This window comes from Triticum urartu, chromosome 2, assembly GCF_003073215.2.
Source record: "Triticum urartu cultivar G1812 chromosome 2, Tu2.1, whole genome shotgun sequence".
NCBI classification, from domain to species: Eukaryota; Viridiplantae; Streptophyta; class Magnoliopsida; order Poales; family Poaceae; genus Triticum; species Triticum urartu.
In genome coordinates, this window is record NC_053023.1 from 86958230 (window position 1) to 86977492 (window position 19263).

At 45.3% G+C, this 19263-nt stretch overlaps 2 protein-coding genes and 1 non-coding gene across 3 annotated transcripts; 2 read left to right on the plus strand and 1 right to left on the minus strand.

Annotated features, from left to right (window-relative positions):
• Positions 1 to 6913: 6913 nt before the first annotated feature.
• LOC125536032 (calcium/calmodulin-dependent serine/threonine-protein kinase 1) lies at positions 6914 to 12639 on the plus strand. The gene is made up of 11 exons (XM_048699107.1): positions 6914 to 8181; positions 9748 to 9878; positions 10086 to 10127; positions 10217 to 10325; positions 10539 to 10617; positions 10718 to 11014; positions 11123 to 11235; positions 11529 to 11636; positions 11712 to 11774; positions 11860 to 12027; positions 12116 to 12639. Exons 1-11 carry the CDS (start codon positions 7654 to 7656, stop codon positions 12251 to 12253), a joined length of 1776 nt encoding a protein of 591 aa, XP_048555064.1. The 5' UTR covers positions 6914 to 7653; the 3' UTR covers positions 12254 to 12639.
• Positions 12640 to 15448: 2809 nt separating this feature from the next.
• TRNAA-AGC lies at positions 15449 to 15521 on the minus strand. Its single transcript has one exon. It is a non-coding gene; the product is annotated as a tRNA-Ala (tRNA).
• A 1146-nt stretch (positions 15522 to 16667) lies between these two features.
• Positions 16668 to 18053, plus strand: LOC125536034 (agamous-like MADS-box protein MADS4). Its single transcript, XM_048699108.1, has one exon. It carries the CDS (start codon positions 16781 to 16783, stop codon positions 17849 to 17851), a length of 1071 nt encoding a protein of 356 aa, XP_048555065.1. The 5' UTR covers positions 16668 to 16780; the 3' UTR covers positions 17852 to 18053.
• Positions 18054 to 19263: the final 1210 nt, after the last annotated feature.

Consider the following 19263-nt stretch of genomic DNA (forward strand, 5'->3'; position numbering starts at 1 on the left):
CGAAGCAAGATTACCTGTCAGGTGTAAACACCAAGCAAGGTCAATGGCGTTTATGGGCTCATGACAACGAGTTGCTGCTGTTCAGGGGATGCTGGGGAGCAGTAGGCTAGCAGTTGAAGGAACTCATCATGAAATTAAGAGGTTGATGTGCGTCTCAAATGCAATGCAATGCAAGCTCACGTGAGCTGTGACGGTGTATGGCGTGTGTGCGACGAAGATCTCCACGATCTAATTAGTTGCAACCGCAGGGATTTGTCTAGGTCGTTGTTAGGTTTGGACTGGGATTTAATATCCGATTAACCATGCAATGATACGAGCGGCGTCATTAATCTTTATACACACCATACTAACCAGCAGTGTTCTAACGCGTACGATTATTTATACTGATCATGTATAAAGAACAAATACGATGTGCAGTGTAGTATTGTAGAATCCAGGTAGTTGTAGCTGTCTGTCTAACGCGTTTTTGTACGTACATATACGCATCAGTAGTGTAATGACAAGTGCTTTGATTGGGTCCAAATATATCACAGGTCAGTTGATTCAGTTCCAATAACTCTGATTAGTCAAACTTCTCTGTTTTTTGGTTTTTTGGACTCGACCAGCTCATGCATGACCCCGTACATATAATTGGTCGTGCATGTCCATGTATAATCGTTTTGGAAGGAATGGCTAACGAGGATTCATCTTCAAGTACAAGTAGTACGTGCGAAAGGGATTTGTTGGAAATCTAGTCCCTGACGTTTATACAACAGAATGGCTAGCAAGTAGCACTAAAATATTTTCAACCGTCTGCATTTCCTCCTGTGAGGTAGGATGAGTATTTGAGGGCTTACAACTAGAGTACATAATGATCTTTATCGGTATAATGATCTTTATCGCAGGATTGTTGATGGCATTCTTTTCAAATGCTTGAAAAAACAAACACGAAATTGAAGAAATTTCATCCAAGTTTGCATCAAGGAGCCCGAACAAGCAATGACCAATATATAATTATCGTCCTAAGCATAAACATGGTTGATGTAGACTTATCGCCCTAAGCACATAAAGTGGACGATGGAGTTAACATCGTCCTTAGACAAACTTGATGCAACTTTTCTTTTTGACACGCTAGCTTTGCCAAACAAAAAATATGAGGCATGTGTTGACACTGCTTTTTTGGCTTGCCTGGTTGCATCCTTGAGATTGTCTCAAATGAAAAAGTGATCAACATGAAAACTCTTCATCTTATTTAGGCGAACAATTTTTCTTTTGGATCATCTTTTTTTTTGGGGAAATTCTTTTGGATCATCTTAGTTGTATACAACTTCTATAGCCAAAATAGTGCACCCTAATATTTTTCTAAACAAAAATTCGGTTGCCCGACCCAGACAGATAGTGATACATGCGATGAAATCCATATAGAAGTTATTCATCTTGTTGAGCAACTTTTTTTTGGATCGCCTCCATTGTTAAAATACAGTAGCCTGGTCCTAGACATGGGTGATGCATGTCTGATATAAAGTGTAACATAGATCGGCTTCAATATGGCTTTAGACGGGAAAGTGTTGAACATGGAAAAATAATCTCATCGAAACGAACAACTTTGCTTTTTGGATTATCTCAATCCGAAGCCATATACTATAAACCATCTTGAAGTGGTAGGTGCATTCATATACGAGGCAAATACATCTACTACTTTTTATGTTTTATTTATCTCCCTCCCTTGTTTTCTTATTCCTTGTTCTTCGTGTTCTACATCAGCGATCCATGAGGCCCTAGGGGTGATCATGCTGACCTAGCTAGGGCAGCCCATAGCCGCCGTGTGCCCTGCAGGGTTTCTCCCGGGCGTGTGGGGTTTCGGGTCCTCAAAAGTTCTCACTAACATGTCTTGTGTATTGCACTCCTGACGAGGCTCCTCCTCCGACGTGTCCTATGTATCGTGCTTGACGTTAGGGGTACACGGTGATGTGTTCGTGTGCAAACATGCGCGTGGTTGCCAACATGAGAGAGAGAGAGAGAGAGAAGGTAGTGGGGGCTCGTGAAGGGACGTATGGGTCAAGGACGCGTCACGCTAGTCTATGACACCGTGAGCCGCATTACCCTAGGGTTCCAACAATGTCAGGGCAAGCTCCGAGAGGGAAAGAGGGGGTGCATTAGAGAGCGACAACGACGGCACCACCACACGGAACGAAGGAGAGGCAGTACAATGTAGGTCATGGTGAACTATCCGCCTGACCTACTAACTATCAACATGGTCTAGATCGCCTAGGACCGGCGATTTGAGGGCCTTCTTTTGGAGGCTCTAGTATAGTGAGGGTATAATGAGTTCCTGCTTGAGATGCTCTACTATAATGAGAAATGTATGTGTATTTATTCTTTTCTTATAAGAGTGGCACATATCCAAATCTCTGTTTTAAGCCATCAATTTCTCCTCTCAACAACATGTATAATTTCCCCTAAAAAAACACCATGTAGAACTTGTGAACTTTGTTTTGATTTCTTTTTGAAGCAGAGATTTTTGTTGCTGTCGTTAACAAAGAAGAGGCACACGTGTGTACATCCAACAAGACATACACACCAACACGATTGTGACTTCTTAACACACGCCTACAAAGACACGGAACAAACCCACAAAGCTCCCGCGGACGCCCAACCCCACACGTTTAAACGTGAGCAACGAACCCTAGTGGAAGAAGCCATGCCTCACTACCCCCAAAACCTAACAAAAGGTGGTTCTGTTGTATTTGTCGTCCGCGTATCATTTGGAATACAATTTGTCGAGGTCGGCGGAGTGGTTCCCTTGAAAACCAAAAGGAAGAAATCCCCAGATACAGGACAGAAACCGCATCAAGATCGACACAGCCAAATCACCAGAGAACAACGCGCCAGACAAAGCAAAATTGTGGCCTAGTCCTCCTCTTCCAATCCATGGTCATAGATAAACGGTTTTACTGACAGCGACGCGGTTAATTAGTTTTCATCCTCCCATGATATCACATGCATGCTCTGTGCAAGAAGAACAAGTCCATTTTACCTGGTGTGTGATGACACAGATGCTGTAGTTTACCTGGTGTAATTAAGAACTAGTCTATTTTATCTGCTGTGATGACAAAGAAGTTGCAGTTTACCAGGTGTAGTCAAGCACTACTAGTAAACAGAGTGAGATCATATGTGCAGCAAGTGAAGCATGCAGCTTGCTTCCTGGCTCTGGACTACCCAACAACTCCCCCAGAAAAGTATTAACAAAAGAAAAAATTATAGAGGCTTCCACACAGGTGATGACACACGCTGAGACGGTTGCAATCAGAGGCAGCAGGAAGGAGCTCATGTAAGTTGTAACCCACAAGGATTGCATGGATGCATGGCATGGCTCAACCGCAAAGAGGGGTGGCGGTTTCTTGCAATGGCATGAAAGCACCCGATTGCGTCCATGTTACCCCCATGTTCCTCCATCTTTATCATATCCCTCCCCAACCACCCCGTTTGTGTTTCCCTCCTTGGGTGCTTGCTTCTCCTGCAAGCTCTTCCATTGATATGCAGAGCAACCAATTTTGCGACAAGCATCAGGGTGGCGTTGCAGTCACTGGGATACGCCGGGGATATGGAGAGATGATTACATTACAAGGTCTCCAAAAGACCTCAGGAGCAATGCGCCTGCTTGATTATTTCCTGGGACGCAAAAACATGGGAGTGTGGGTGCAGATGTTCATCTTTTGGGCGCGGGATGATTGATCGGCGCATTAGGGCTCAGGAATGATGAGCTCCGGGCCTGCTTGCTTAGCATGCATGGGGCTTGGAATCAGGGCTCGCACCTGGTGAACCCTAGGCTGGGGTTATTTTAGCTCTAGGGTATCTGAGCTGTTGGCTGTGATCTTGGACTGTGCAGAATTAACAAGTTGGTTAGGGTTTAATTACTTAGACCGAGACTCATTGTGTAGTGTACTGTAGTAGAAGAACCAGCATTTTCGGATGCGAGCCATTTATTTTTCAGAAGTTTTTCTTGACAGATTTAACCATGTATAACCCCATTTTGCAACAAAAAGATTTCACAATTTGCCTGATTAAATATTTTAGTTTGTAGAAACTGGTGCAACGACAAACAATAATAAACGGTGCAGTGTGATAAAATGCTTTAAATCTGTTTAATTTTGTCAATCTAGCAAAACATGGTTAGCTCCATGTATCCGTGGAATATACTCCACAAATATGACTCCAAACGAAATACATCAAAGAGAGCAAGTATAAGCATGCGTGTGATTAGCACTTTGATGTCTTTATTCCTCAGCTGAATTGTCCCCATTAGCTGCCCCTTTTTCCCCTAGTGGACCTCCAGAAAGGGTAGACAAAATGGGGAAGCAATTTGCTTAGGCAGATAGTGGGGTGGTGAAAGCAATGTCATTATCTATCCCTCCTAATTATTCCCCCACTGATTTTTTTTAAAAAGGAAGGGGATGGTCCTGTTTGCTTGGCTCATCTGGGATTTGGTGAGGGTGAAGGTCACAGTGCCCCATGCCATGGCCACAATGCACTACATACATGTACTACCACTACTAGGCAACACCCACAAACTTTTCACCATTCCAGTTACCCATGAAAGCCTCCTTGATTCCTTGTGCTTGTTGATCAGAGTGCAGCAGCAGCAGTACTACCATGTACTGCAAATCATAAGCAGTACACTGCTCCTGCCTGTTAAGCAGCAGAGGAAGAAACTTCAGGAGAATGCCATGCATCTAGCATGAGTGTTCCAATAATTAATCAGGATCAGGACTAATGATGCTGGACGGTGGGCCAACCCTGAAAATTAGGCAGGTGACAGCCCTAGTCCCAACATGCTTAGAATACTGGTTCCAACCTCTTTCTTTTATGTGAGGGGTGCAGGGGAGAGGACAACAGAATTAGACAGTTTCATTGAAGCTGCCTGTTCCTTCTTTTTGTTTGGAGGTGAGGCGAGGCAGCATCAATCATCCCAATGTGGAGGCACTGCTCCAATCAAGAATGCAGAGCAGGGCTTGTATCCGCAAATAATATGTGGTCTGTGCAAACAAAGGAATTATTCCATGGAATCCACCAGAAAGGTTCAGGAATTTCCAAGGAAAGTAGTTAATGCTACTAGTATTAGGTGAGGGCAGTCTTTACCAACATAATGATAAATTCAACTAGAGATGAGAGTACATACACAGATGTGTGAAAATCAGTTTTAGTGCACAGTAGTATTTTTCAGGTTTGATACAGACTATGTAGTATCACATAGTATAGACTTCTTTGCTTTGTTCTAGATCAAAATATTCAGATTTTTTTTCAAAACAGTGTACGTCGCTTTAGGGTTGTAAACTTTTCCTCACAAAGGAAAAAAGACCATGTAATCTTTTCTAGAAAGAATCTACCAAAGCCCAGGACTTATTTTAATCTAGATCACGTGGGGCAAGAATTCTGCTCACTGCATTTTTCAGGTCCCTAATGGACGCTTGTCTGCCTTTTCCAATTAGGAGAAAATGATTGATTAAAGACATCTGTCCACTGGATCTTACCCCCTTTACACAAAACCAACTGCATGGGCAATGGGTTGCTTCCCGTGGAGTGTCTCATCAGATGCTCACACATTTCTTACCCATCGTAATCTCTCAAAATTTCTAATCAGAAAGTTCCTCTAATCCATGGAAATCAACATTTCTAGACTCCACCACCGCTGGGAGTCCAAAACCCTGACCAACTGGTCACACACAAAACGTTGCATTCGAAGCCGACACACTTTAATTTTCCCGCACACAATCTCTAAGGTCCTGTTCGGAACGCGTTAATAATCTGGTTTCGCGAGAATTTTCGAAGAGCCGGCTCATTTTTTTTTCCGTTGGCACTGAAATAGTTTCTGCGTTTCAAACGGGACCTGGACGTTGGAGGAGGAGGGTTCACAAGTTTGACACACACATAGGGTAGGGTATGGGGACCGAAAGGTGCATGAGTGAAAGTGACCTTACATGTAAACTAATGGGAGCTGAACCACTGAGGGTTTTCTTCTGATTAACTTGTGTCATTTATGCAAATTATTTAATGTCCTGAAAATCATGTGAGGTCGACATAAATTTACACTATAAACTCCTGGTAAAAAACCATGAAAAAAGAAGTGATGCAAGATTACAGTGAGACAGTGACAGGAAGCCTTGTTGAGATCTGAATAGCAAATGAAGTAAGTAGATAATCCAGAGGCAGCCTGCTCAAGTCAACATTGCTTAGGTAATGGGATATGAATGAGAGGAGAGGAGAGGAGGAAAAAGGAGAGGGAGTAGTAGCAAGCAAGCAGCATTGATGCCTCCATTACTCCCCAGTTTAATACCTTGGGAGGTTGAGGTTGGATTGGAGGAGCTCAGCTCGGCTCTCGCAAGGACAGCCTGTGCGTGTGCGGTGTGGCCTTTTTTGGATTGGAGAGAAGGGTGGCTTGAGAAATTCAGATTCAGAATGAGACAGGCATGAGGCTTCTTTTCAGTAAATTTTTGGAAACTAATAAAAAGTAGTGGATCAGCAACGATGAACAGTCCATTTGTTCACAATGGAATAGAAAAAAGTCGTGTTTTGCTTAACTAATGAACTAAAAACGTTAGAACAAGGGAGTAGTACTGCAATATCATTGGCCGTATCGAACCGCCGAGTTTGCGCGTTTGAAGTTTGAATGTTGAAGTTATTTCTATTTGAGAGCAGGATCATTCTGGGATGGATAGATCCCCTGAGGCTCCAAGTAGATGATGCTGCTGAATAAGTTGCATGTATCCCGTGGAAGTTTTGTCAGTACAGTTGTTCCCTTGCCCTGGTAGTGGTGACCAGCAAACAAGGAGTAGATGGCAACAGAAACAGGGGAGAAAGAAAAAGAAAGAAAGAAATAGTTGGCCTGGCCAGCCACCCATGTTGTCTTGCGCCACCCCCACCCCCCACCCCACCCCCAGGTCCCCATTGCCCTCCCCTCCTCCTCCCTCACCAAAGCACAGCACATACATGGCGATGGTGTGTGTGGAGGCGTTGGAGGGGGGCTACAGCTACAGCCACAGCTACAAAAGAAAAGGGGGAAAAAGAAGGAGCTGAAAAGGAAAAGGCAGAGCTCCTCTCCCCCTCCCCTCCCCCCTTTTCTCCCCTCCCAATTCATCACAGGATTCACTCCCCAGCTGGGTGTTTCTTTTCTTTCTCCCCTTCCTTCCTAGCAGAGCCAGAGGCAGCCAGTGGTGGTGCCCATTTCCTCGCTCTGATCCAAGCCTTTCGCTCAAAGCCCCCGGCTTTTGCCGATTGTTTGGTCACTTCAAGAATCTCGGAATATGTTCTTGCTCCTGCCGCCGCCCCTGCTCTGATCCGCCCACCCATCCCTGCTCTGGACCCTGTCGCGCTCTCTCTCTTTCCTCCTGCGGCGGCATTTCGCGGCGGCTGGGTTCTCTGCGAGGAGAGGATTCTGGCGGCCTGGTTTCTGCCGTGATTGGGATCCAATTTTGGGGGCGGGTTCGCCGTGGTGTGGAGCAGGGTTCCTTTCTTGGCGGGGCAGGAATTTGGGATGATTTCTCGGGTTCTTGAAAGCGGGGAGACTCTCTGACGACCCGCCCCTGCGCCGTTTCTGGGGGGCAATTTTCTGGGCGATTTCTGCGGAATTTGCGTCGATTCGGGGCCGTTGAGCCCGGTTCTTGATCCGCGGGCTCCATGGGTCTCTGTCACGGAAAGCCCTCGCGAATCCCGGAGCCCAAGGCGGAGGAGGAGCCGCGTGTGGCCTCCGGGACCGGCGATGCCGCCGGTGCCGCCTCGCCGGCGCAGGCGGCCGCCGCGGCGAAGCCGGGCACGCCGAAGCAGCCCAAGTTCCCCTTCTACCTGCCGAGCCCGCTCCCGGCGTCCAGCTACAAGGGCTCGCCGGCCAACTCGAGCGTGGCGTCCACGCCGGCCCGCGGCGGGTTCAAGCGGCCCTTCCCGCCGCCGTCGCCGGCCAAGCACATCCGCGCGCTCCTGGCGCGGCGGCACGGCTCCGTCAAGCCCAACGAGGCGTCCATCCCCGAGGGCGGCGAGCCGGAGCTGGGCCTCGACAAGAGCTTCGGCTTCTCCAAGCACTTCTTCGCCAAGTACGAGCTCGGCGAGGAGGTCGGCCGCGGCCACTTCGGCTACACCTGCGCTGCCAAGGCCAAGAAGGGCGAGCACAAGGGCCAGGACGTCGCCGTCAAGGTCATCCCCAAGGCCAAGGTCCGATACTCACTCTATCACGCCGTCCCTCCTCCCCTCCCCTCGCCATTGCCATGCCCTCGTTCTCGAGCTGCTTGCAGAAATGTCTCTGCCATTCAGTCTCTCGCCGTCTATGTTCAGCTGCATAATCTGCATTTTACCACTTCTTTTTCTACGCGTGATTGGGCATCAGCATGTCCGTCTGAATGATGCTGTCTCTGCTCATTTTGTCGTCAAGATCCGTCTTTTGCCACCACGTTAGATTCAATCTCGACTTCTCCAGGTGTTGACCAAGACTTGCATTTCGTCGATTAAGCATTTTTTTTGCCTGCTTGAGATTTTGGGAAATCGGATCCGTTGAGCTCGTGTTGCATATGTTCTAATCCTATCAGCTACGTATTCGTTAGAGCGTCGGTTGGTTCAACCATGGCTTGGCGAAAAGCAACCCGGGGCGCTCGTGACTGTTGGTGGGAGGGAGGGAGAACGACCTCGCCCTTGCCGGTAGGGCAAAGCTCGCTGCCACCCCGCGGCAGGCATTCATGGCGATGGAGCCTGGTGAAGCTCATCTATCCGGATGTGGACAAGCCCCTGTGCATTCATTGACTTAACATCATGGCCATGGTGGATTGGTGGTGGCGAGTGGAGATGGTCACCGAGCTCCCCATGTCAATGTCCTCTCTACTCTTCTTATCTTCTTTCCTCACCTTGCCTGGCATGCTCATGGCAGCCTCTCGGCTAGATCTGCAGGCCAAAAGTGATACTTCAATTCTGTTTAAAGAGCTTTGCTCATTATGCGCCTCCCTGCAATTGTATGAGGTGCCATTTAATTTGGCCCCTGTAGAGCCTCAGCCTGCCCAGTGCTTTTATGAGCAGAGCTGGCAACCTCCCTGTTGTACATGCATGGCCGGCCACAGCTACTCACATTCCATGTGCATGTGCTTGTGCTCTGCCAATCGTAGCAATGCTGTTTTTTCTTTTTCTTTTCTTGATCGGTTCTTTCTAGAGAAGATGAGCTCACTGGCATTGTTAGGAAACAAGCCAAGTCGTTTGATTACTGTTTTTTTAACTTTAGGGTTTCAACTGCCGTTTGGGCATGGTTTGTTTCATTGTAAATGGGTTGCAGTTGCGCTGATGCCAGCAAGAGGCATTTTATTCCTTGGTGCCTATAATTGATCACTTATTGCTTGTCTAGTGCACTGCTGGACAACGTTGGGCTAAACAGTAGCTGGTTGTTGGATAGGCCACAAAGATAAAGGTGTCATAATTTGTGTTTCGAGATCTACGTACGTTGCCCGTCTAAGTGTAAGGACGAAGGAGCTATTTTTGGTTGACTTTGTGCTTGTCACTGTTTTAGTTGCACGATCTTACCTGTAATGTGCTATGTTCATCGCATTGACTTTGTTATGACCCTGTTTGCTTGTTTCAGTCATTTATTTGTTAGTGGTTTATTCCAAAACCATACAAATTGATATTGAAATTCAAGCTGTTTTCTAGTCTCACCAAGTGACGCGTGCTAGCTGTTTAGAGTTCACATTATATTTAAGTTAAAGCTGTTTCCTAGTCTCACCAAATGACGTGTGTGGGCAGATGACAACAGCCATAGCAATTGAAGATGTCAGAAGAGAAGTGAGGATATTGAGCTCTCTGACAGGCCACAGCAACCTAGTGCAGTTCTATGATGCTTTTGAAGATGAAGACAACGTGTATATAGTTATGGAGTAAGTGTGCATTTCTTTCATAGAGTAGGTCCTTTTCAGTTCTGTCTTCATATGTTGTTGCAATGCATGAGATTCTTGTTCTTCTTTATATTAGAAGGTTTAAATTATAATTAGTCAAATTATGATCAATTCCTATCAAAATTGACCATGCGTATCAAATGGCGCTTACTGTAACTTCTATCACTTATCATGTTTGTTTCTTTTTAGATTGTGTAAAGGAGGCGAACTACTTGATAAGATATTGGCGAGGTATAATCCTACCAGTGTTCGCAAATTGGAACAATTCTTATGATTATATCTGCTGGGGTTCTAACGATATCTCATCTCTTGTTTTGCAGAGGTGGAAAGTATTCTGAAGAGGATGCAAAGGTTGTTATGCTGCAAATTTTGAGTGTAGTATCATTTTGCCATCTTCAAGGTGTTGTTCATCGGGATCTGAAACCAGAGGTTGGTTTGTTTTCACACAGTTAGCAGCTAATATTAATTCTTTGTACTGTCTTTTAGTTACTATTATCAACCTGGGAGTTTCTTAATGCGATACCATATTTTCTTCGATTGTTGGTTCTTTATATTGTATTATCCAAAGCACTTCTGTTCAGTCAGCAGATGCAGTACAAAGATTTTGCAATAACTAAATACATCTGTGTTTCCTTTTCCCAGAATTTTCTATTCTCATCGAAGGAGGAAAACTCACCCTTGAAGGTCATAGACTTTGGCTTGTCTGACTTTGTAAAGCCAGGTTAGTCTAACATGGTCCATTCAGATTATTGTATAACATTTTGTTTTACTACATTTAAATGTGACTGTATTGTGACACCACACAATTTTTACATCTTCAGATGAAAGGCTCAACGACATTGTTGGAAGTGCGTATTATGTTGCTCCCGAGGTGCTTCATCGATCTTATGGCACGGAGGGAGATATGTGGAGCATTGGAGTAATTGCCTACATTTTGCTTTGTGGGAGCCGACCTTTCTGGGCACGCACAGAATCAGGAATATTCCGAGCTGTCCTTAAGGCAGAACCAAGTTTTGATGAGGCCCCATGGCCTACTCTCTCTGCGGAAGCCAAAGACTTTGTAAAAAGGTTGCTTAATAAGGATTACCGCAAGAGGATGACTGCCTCACAAGCTCTGAGTAAGAACTATATTTGTTTGGCAGTGCCGTACAGTAATATCCTCCTTTGGAAGACTATTCTTCTGCAGAATGATGCTTAACTGTTTACTTGTGCACTGGTACCTGCAGGTCACCCATGGATCCGTGATGCACAACAAGTCAAAATTCCTTTAGATATGATAATCTACAAGCTTATCCGAGCTTATATCAGTTCATCTTCATTGCGGAAGTCTGCTTTGAGGGTATACACTATGCACTTAAAACAATCTTAACAAAAAAAACCTATTGCAATTTGGTCTTCATTATGTAATCCACAGTTTATTTTCTTACCAGCAAGTGTTAATTTGTTTTTGATTTTTTATTGCATTGGGTACTTGAGATATCCATATTCTTTTTGAAATTGCTACATGTTGAATGTTCCTTTCGCTATTATATAGGACAAATTTGCACAGTTAAGTAGGTTCATAGCATTATGTCCTGAATTTAATTGCATTACCAATGAGCCATTTCTTATGGATGTTCATACATTTTGCAGGCCCTAGCTAAGACATTGACAGCAAATCAACTCTTTTATCTAAAAGAGCAGTTTGAATTGTTGGGTCCAAACAAGAGTGGTTTAATCTCCTTGCAAAATTTGAAATCGGTTAGTAATCCTATATTCGTCATTTAGTCTAGTTTACAGCATGCAGTTGCTGAAAAGGGCAAATGAAACTTGCAGGCTCTGGTGAAGAATTCTACGGATGCAATGAAGGATTCCAGGGTTATTGACTTTGTTAACACGGTAAGCCTTCCTCATAGTATCTTCAGTTGTATGATGTATTGGACTGAGACGCCGACTTACCTGCCAAGATTATGGTGTATACAAGGTATGCACCCTTCAGTACAGAAAATTGGATTTTGAAGAGTTCGCCGCTTCCGCCATCAGCGTATACCAGATGGAAGCTCTGGAGACCTGGGAACAGCATGCTCGGCGCGCGTACGAGCTGTTCGACAAGGAGGGCAACCGGCCTATCGTGATCGAAGAACTTGCGTCGGTACGAGTCTGAACTGTAGTCTGAACAGTTAATTTATGCGTGATCACTTGACATTTCACTGATCACTGTCACGTCTTTGGTCCATCAGGAACTCGGCCTCGGCCCGTCGGTGCCCCTCCACGTCGTCCTCCAGGACTGGATCAGGCACGCCGACGGGAAGCTCAGCTTCCTCGGGTTCATAAAGCTGTTGCACGGTGTTTCTTCCCGGTCGATCCCGAAAGCCTGAGACGGAAACAAGCATTATTATTCTTGCATCAAACCTAGGAGATGACTGATGGCTAAGCCACCGCCAATCTCTCGCTGGTGTCTGTGTGCGTGGACGACGACTGTTTGAGGTGGCTGGAGGAGGACGATGGCTTGCGACCGCGACCGTAACGGAAGAGAAGCCGGCAGTCTTTGTGTAAGAGGTAAGAAGAAGATAAGAAGAAGGTTGTTGCTTGATGCTTATGACTACTACAGTAGTAGCTACTAGTGCTTGCTTGTACCCCCCCCCCCCCCTGTGCCACGTGGATTGATGATGGTGTTGTATTAAGCTGCTGTGTAGACGGATGTACAGATGAGGATAGGAAGAAAAGAATATGAATTGAAAGGGCTTAGCTGTTGTTGTTGTTATGGCTTGGAGACTGCTGGTTGTCGTCAGTGTCCTTGTTTTGGTGCTGTCTCAAATAAGGTGTTTGTACTGGAGATCTCCTCTTGTGTTGAATGCCACGTCACTCAGAAATGCTCTAAACAAGTACTGTGCTAGCTCAGGACAACTGGTTAGCGATGCAAAATCCAGTGTGTTCTTCAGTCCCAATACTTCAGTGGAAGTGCGAGCAGATATCTGTTCACAACTTAATATTGTCTTAGAGGCAATTTCGGATAAGTACTTGGGGTTACCGTCAAAAGTTGGAATTGACCGAAATGACAGTTTTCAACATCTAGTTGATAAAGTTTGTGCACTTATTAATGGGTGGATCTCAAAAATGTTATCAATCAGCGGGAAAGAAACTCTTTTGAAGGCGGTGGCACAGGCTATCCCGGTTTATGCCATGTCGGTTTTTAACATCCCGAAGAATATTTGTAAGGCTATCCGTGATGCTATTGCTAGATATTAGTGGGGTGACACGCAAGAAAAAAAGAAGATCCACTGGAAGGCGTGGTGGAAGATGTGCATTCCTAAGAAAGAGGGAGGTATGGGCTTTCGTGATTTACATTGTTTTAACAAAGCTATGCTAGCGAAGTAGTGTTGGAGGCTATTATCCGATCCAGACTCTCTATGCGCCCAAGTACTACGGGCTAAATATTATCCAGATGGGGACTTGATGAATGCATCTTTGAAAAAAGGTTCATCGTATACTTGGCAGAGTATCATGGCGGGTATGAAAACCTTCAAGCTAGGGGCGATTTGGCGACCAGGGAATGGTGCTTCAATTGATATTTGGTCTGACCAGTGGATACCCACAAGCCATGACCGCAAGGTAATGACTCCTAGGGGGCTATGTTTGTTACAGAAAGTCCAGGACTTGATTGATCCAATTTCTGGAAATTGGGATGAGCAGCTCGTGCGTGAAAACTTCTGGCCGGTTGATGCAGAGAGGATATTACAAATTCCGCTGTCATCTCATGGACAATCAGACTTCATCTCATGGCATTTTCCGAAGTCAGGTTGCTTTACTGTCCGCTTAGCGTATCATATTACATGGAAAAATGAATATAGGACACGAGCTCGATTGGACTCGGGAGGAGGCAGAATTGATCCACATCCTGTGTGGAAGTCGCTTTGGGGAAGAACTGTCCCTCCTAAAGTACATGTGTTCAACTGGCGGGTGTTACATGGGATCGTTCCATGCTACTGCACATTAACAGATCATCATATGAAGTCCCCTGTAATATGCCCAGTTTGCCGAACTACCCCGGAGGATCTCCGCCATATGTTGTTTACATGTGACAGATCAAAGAAGGTGTGGGAGGAACTCGGTTTGAAACATACCATTGAAAATGCTATATCACAAGAGAGGTAGGTTCAGTTATTTTAGAAAAAGCTACTCTGTTCGGACCTCGAGGGAGAAGCAAGGATCCCGATTTCAAATGGAGTTGAGATGATTATGGTAGCAGCTTGGTACCTCTGGTGGGATCGCCGAAAAATTAGCCACGACGAGAAGTGTGACACCCCGGTTCGTACAACAATGAGTATACGGGGCATCGTTGCTAATGCTCTCGCTATGAAACCAGGGGTAAAGGATGGAAAAGTGAGGTGGGAGAGGTCTGTTATGGGGGTCTTAAAGCTTAATGTGGATGCAAGTTACATGTTGATGAGGGATCAGGAGCAACGGGAGCAGTAGTTCGGGATTGTACAGGCGCTTTTATTGCAGGATGTTGTTATTATAAACAACATGCTATGGATGCATCATCCATGGAGGCTCTTGCTCTACTTGATGGCTTACGCCTAGCTGACAATCTGGGCATTTCAACTCTGGTAGTAGAGTCTGACTCACTAGAGATTGTCCAAGCTATCCTTAACCCATCAGATTACCGTGCTTCAGCGGCGGTTGTTACTGATGACTGTCGAAAATTATTGACTACGTTCGGCAGGGCGACTGTTGTTCATTGTGCTCGTGAAGGTAATGCAGCAGTGCATGAGCTTGCTCGGGCTAGTTACAGAGGAATTTTTTCTGAAGAGTGGCGAGATAAACCTCCTGATTTCTTACTCCCCTTCCTTGTAACTGATATGGTTATTGTTTAATAAAGGTCGCCGAATCTCAAAAAAAAAAGAGAAGCCATGGTTACACAGATTTTTTTGTTTTGTTTTGTGGGATTCGTGGTTAGGATCTTGATTATGGATGTGTTTGTCATTATGCAAGTAATGGTCTGATGTGTATCTGATGCAAGTAATGGCCCTTATGCCTATGACCAACTGACGGATGCATGCATGATTCAGTTAGGCAGTGGTGTGCTCGTGTGTTTCTCCTCATCTTTCAGAAGGCTCCTTGAAGAACGAACAGTAAATTACTATTGTGGTATGAACAGAAAGGTTGTAAAGAAAAATAAGGGGAAAGGGAAGGGGTTGCCTCAAAAGACACGCAAGAGGCGTCAAATGCTGCATCGGGGCAGTATAAAATTGCAAGGATTCAGTAGTCGTATCGTATGTACTCCCTCCGTAAAGAAATGCGAGTATATATGCAGAAAGTTTTCTTGAAAGAGTAGAGTAGAGTAGAGGAGTGCACTAAAAGCCGGTATCATGGAGACTTTGTTCAGAGAGCTCTAATTTTGAAACCGAGCCTGTCCTCTCAAAAGACACGGTTGGTTTGAACACATGGACATGGACATGGAAAGGTGCATGATTGCGTACGGACGTCGCGAGTTGAAGCCAAACCTCGTTCAAAACCACGCGAGAGGAAGAGGATTGGAAGAAAATGCAAAAAAGAATGAAAATCAAATTTGGAGACGCGGGGTATCGATCCCCGTACCTCTCGCATGCTAAGCGAGCGCTCTACCATCTGAGCTACACCCCCAATGCGTGGGAACGATTTTATCGCCCCTAGATAATGAAACAGTAGCTGACAAACATTCGCAATCATGTTTCGTCTCTGCACACCACGTGACAACAAATGTCATCAAGAGCCCGTTGTAACCCGAGTGGTTTTTAATCTTATGCTAAGCATTTTGCGTAAGCCGAGATCTTTTTCTACAACCTCTCGGCTTACTGATACGCAATCCAGAGTCCTCTTCTTTTTATTAACCGTGTGTACTTCTGTTGTTCGACTTACACCATTGTAAGCCGAGCACCCATGTGTTTAGTCTTGTTGAGGATATCGTTATAATTGGTAACTGCTCGGCTAGCTGACGAGTAGGGGTAATAGGATAATCAATAAGTTAATCAGTTAATCAGATGATTTATCAATTTATGGGCTATTCGGTAACTTAACTGGTCAATTGGACGAATTCTTGAACAGGAGTTTTTACACTCGGTTTACACATAGATACACACCAATGCGTGATTTTCCTGTTGTGGGTAGTCCAACCTGTATATTTGGAATAACATTCAATTCATATGTCGGAAAATATGGCAGAAAATTACTCGCACAATGTGCATTATAAATTCGGGTTTAATTGTTTATATATCTTTGTAGATTTGTAACTTTTGCTTACCAATGAAGGATGCTTTCTATTTATTGATATTTTCTTAACGTGGTGATGAGACGATGTACATGTTTGAATACCGGCCCAACCAACCCTAAACCACTACACCAACTTTAGAGAAAATTAAATGCAAAATTAATTTTGCAATATGTAGCTAGCTAAAGAACATATCTTGTTAATAGATATGCATGCATGGGTCTTTGAGAGGAATTTTCCATAGCTTATTCAGTATATGACCATACGTACCATTACAGAAATGTTTTTTCACTGTTTTTATCTGGATCGATTCTTAGCAATTTTGGGTTAATTATAAAGAAAATCTGTGGTGTTATGACCCATTAAATGAGTACAATTATCATATGAGCGTAGAGTAAAAGCTGTAAATGGACGCTAAAGTTAGAGATGAGCACAATGCATGTGGGCGGTGGGCCGGAAGGCTGCCCTCATCCTCGCCGATCCTCCCCTATAAATCCACGCCTCCTCCCTTGCTTTCAACTCACCAAAACCAGTGACTTCCCTTCCCTTTCGACCTTCTACTGGTATTACCCATCGTCCTCCCTTTCGACCTTCCGCTGGTATTACCCATCGTCCTCCCTTTCGACCTTCTGTTAGTTTTACCCATCGTCCGGCAATGGCCCGCAAGAAGGTGCCCCTCCGCTACATTGGCAACTCAACACGGCGCCATACTTATGTGACGCGCCGCAACAGCCTGATGAAGAAGGCGGGCGAGTTGGGCATCCTGTGCAACACCAAGATCTGCATGCTGGTGTATGATGAGGGTGCCGCGTCGCCGGACGTTTACCCATCCCACATGGAGGCGGTGGCTATCCTGAATAGGTACAAGAACATGCCGGACATGTCGCGGTTCAAGAAGGTGGTGACCCAGGAGGAGTTCCTCACCAAGCAAGTCGCCAAGCTCCAGCATGAGGCCGACAAGCTCCGGCGCGAGCGTGAGGACCGCGATACCAGGATCCTTCTGCACAAGGCCATGCTCGGTGGCAACCTGAATGCTGAGGAGGTCACCAGGGTTGGATGTAAGTTGCAGGAGATCCGCAAGAGCCTCGCAGAGCGCATAGCAAATACCAGCGGGCAGCCGCCGATCTTCCAGCTCCAAGCGCAATACGTCACCGGCGGTGTCGACATGGGGCCTCCGTCGATGGACCAGGTGCCGCCACAGCAGGAGGGCTGGCAGCCAGAGGTCTTCCAGGCCCAGGCACCACGGGTCACGAGCAACGTCGACATGGGGTATCTGCCGACATATCAGGTTCCGCCTCAACAGCAACAAGGCTGGCAGCCACAGGTCTTTCGGCCCCAGGCGCCATACGTCATCGGCAATGTCGACATGGGGCCTCCGCAGATGTATCATGTGCTGCTGCAGCAGCACGGCTGGCAGCCACCGACCTTCCAGCCCCAGGCGTCATATGTCCCTAGTAGCGTTGACATGGGGCCTCCGCCGATGTATCAGGCGCAGACGCCATACGTCACTGGCAGCATTGACATAGGGCCTCCACCGATGTATCAGGCGCCGCCGCATCAGCAAGAGGGTTGGCTTGACATGCAGAGGTCCGAGGGGGCCAGCGCATTGCTCTACAATGCTAACGGTACTGGTGGCCACGACGGCGCCGGTACTAGCTCTAGCGTCGGCTTCCCCATGGATGATCTGATGCAGTTCTTCAACAATATGAGATCCGGGTTGAAGTGAGCGCCGATCGTGGGGAGCATCTTCTTCGAGTAGAGGATCTATCCTCACATGCAGTTCATGGTCATGCGTGTCGTCTCATTTTACTTAGTCTTGGCATGGTTAAGATGCAGGAATGGTTGTTAATAAGTTGAGACATTCAGTCTCGGTCGTGCTCTTTGAGCGAAGGCATTTTTATTCTAGTCGTTGAAATTGTTATATTGGATTTTTTCTGTCATGATCTGTTTGTTTGATATCTGATGTTTATTTGATCATAAGTTCGTAGCTCGTACTTTGCACCGCCTCTGTGTCTATATACATGTTTTGTCAGTAGGCATAGCTATGTGTATACTTACAGAACTGTGTGTATACAACACTACTAGCCTTGATAGTTACTTAGTTTTGCAGCGGCTGCTATCAATGAATAAAGAACCTAAGCGCTATGATCTTGTGTTGGAAAATACTGCTAGCTAGGCCTTCCTTTTCTCATGATCAGAATTTTTCATTTTTTCGGTATGAACATTGTGAAGTTGTAAGTGTGTCCCGGAATAAGTTGAGTGTCATGGTTCATCTTTGTCTGGATAACCATTTATAACCTAATTATTACATGTTGATAATTTGCTCGATTGGCCAATATGTTTTCATTTATTGTTTAGCTTATGTCTTCGTCCCACCGAAAGACACTTGGAAAAATCTTACAAGGATTATGAGAACCCAAAAAAGCAACAACCCAAGCTAAAAGAAGAAGAAACCGGACATGGCGTGAAAGGAGGTAGAAACAAAAGGAAAGAAGCAGGCTGATCTTGTGTGAAGTTACATATCTCGATCATGTAGCCATATTTTCTGTAGACCGATGCACTATATCATTGTCCGAGGAGTGAATGCCCGAGGAAATGCCGTAAATATGACGTCTTTCTCATTTGTTAGGGTTATATCTTCTATTATACTTTATTTCCTCGAGGTCAGACTCCACAACCCGTGCGAGTCTAGGATATAGGTTGAAGCCATGTGTAAGGACATGTCCCATTGAGTTTGATTTTTTTCCTTCTCTCATCTTGAGGACAAATTCCAATCACCATGTTGTTAACCTTCTTGTGCTCATAATGCAGTGTTGAATGAACAACACATAAGTGCTTATTACATAATACATTTTCTCTTGAATAATTCACACATGTGCAATGATATGATTCTCTCGAACTTCTTCTAATAATTGGTGGAGTGTCTACAATCCATAGGATGCGGCATGTATATATATTAACAACGAGCAATCGGCCTACGGTTTGCACAACTTCGGTTACAAGGAAGGTTTAAACGATCGTAACTTTATCCACAACCGGCGGATTAAATCACAACATACCAAACATAACCTTCCTATCTCTATTCCTAACAGGCCTCCTCAATGACAACTTTTCCTTATTTTACATCGTTCCCAAAGT

Bases quoted from the DNA above. Each gene is read 5' to 3' on its own strand.
- LOC125536032 (XM_048699107.1), top strand. From the start codon at position 7,654: ATGGGTCTCTGTCACGGAAAGCCCTCGCGAATCCCGGAGCCCAAGGCG. The intron at 10,326-10,538 runs GTTGGTTTGTTT...TCCTTTTCCCAG, and splicing joins ATCGGGATCTGAAACCAGAG to AATTTTCTATTCTCATCGAA. The intron at 12,028-12,115 runs GTACGAGTCTGA...TTGGTCCATCAG, and splicing joins TGATCGAAGAACTTGCGTCG to GAACTCGGCCTCGGCCCGTC.
- LOC125536034 (XM_048699108.1), top strand. From the start codon at position 16,781: ATGGCCCGCAAGAAGGTGCCCCTCCGCTACATTGGCAACTCAACACGG.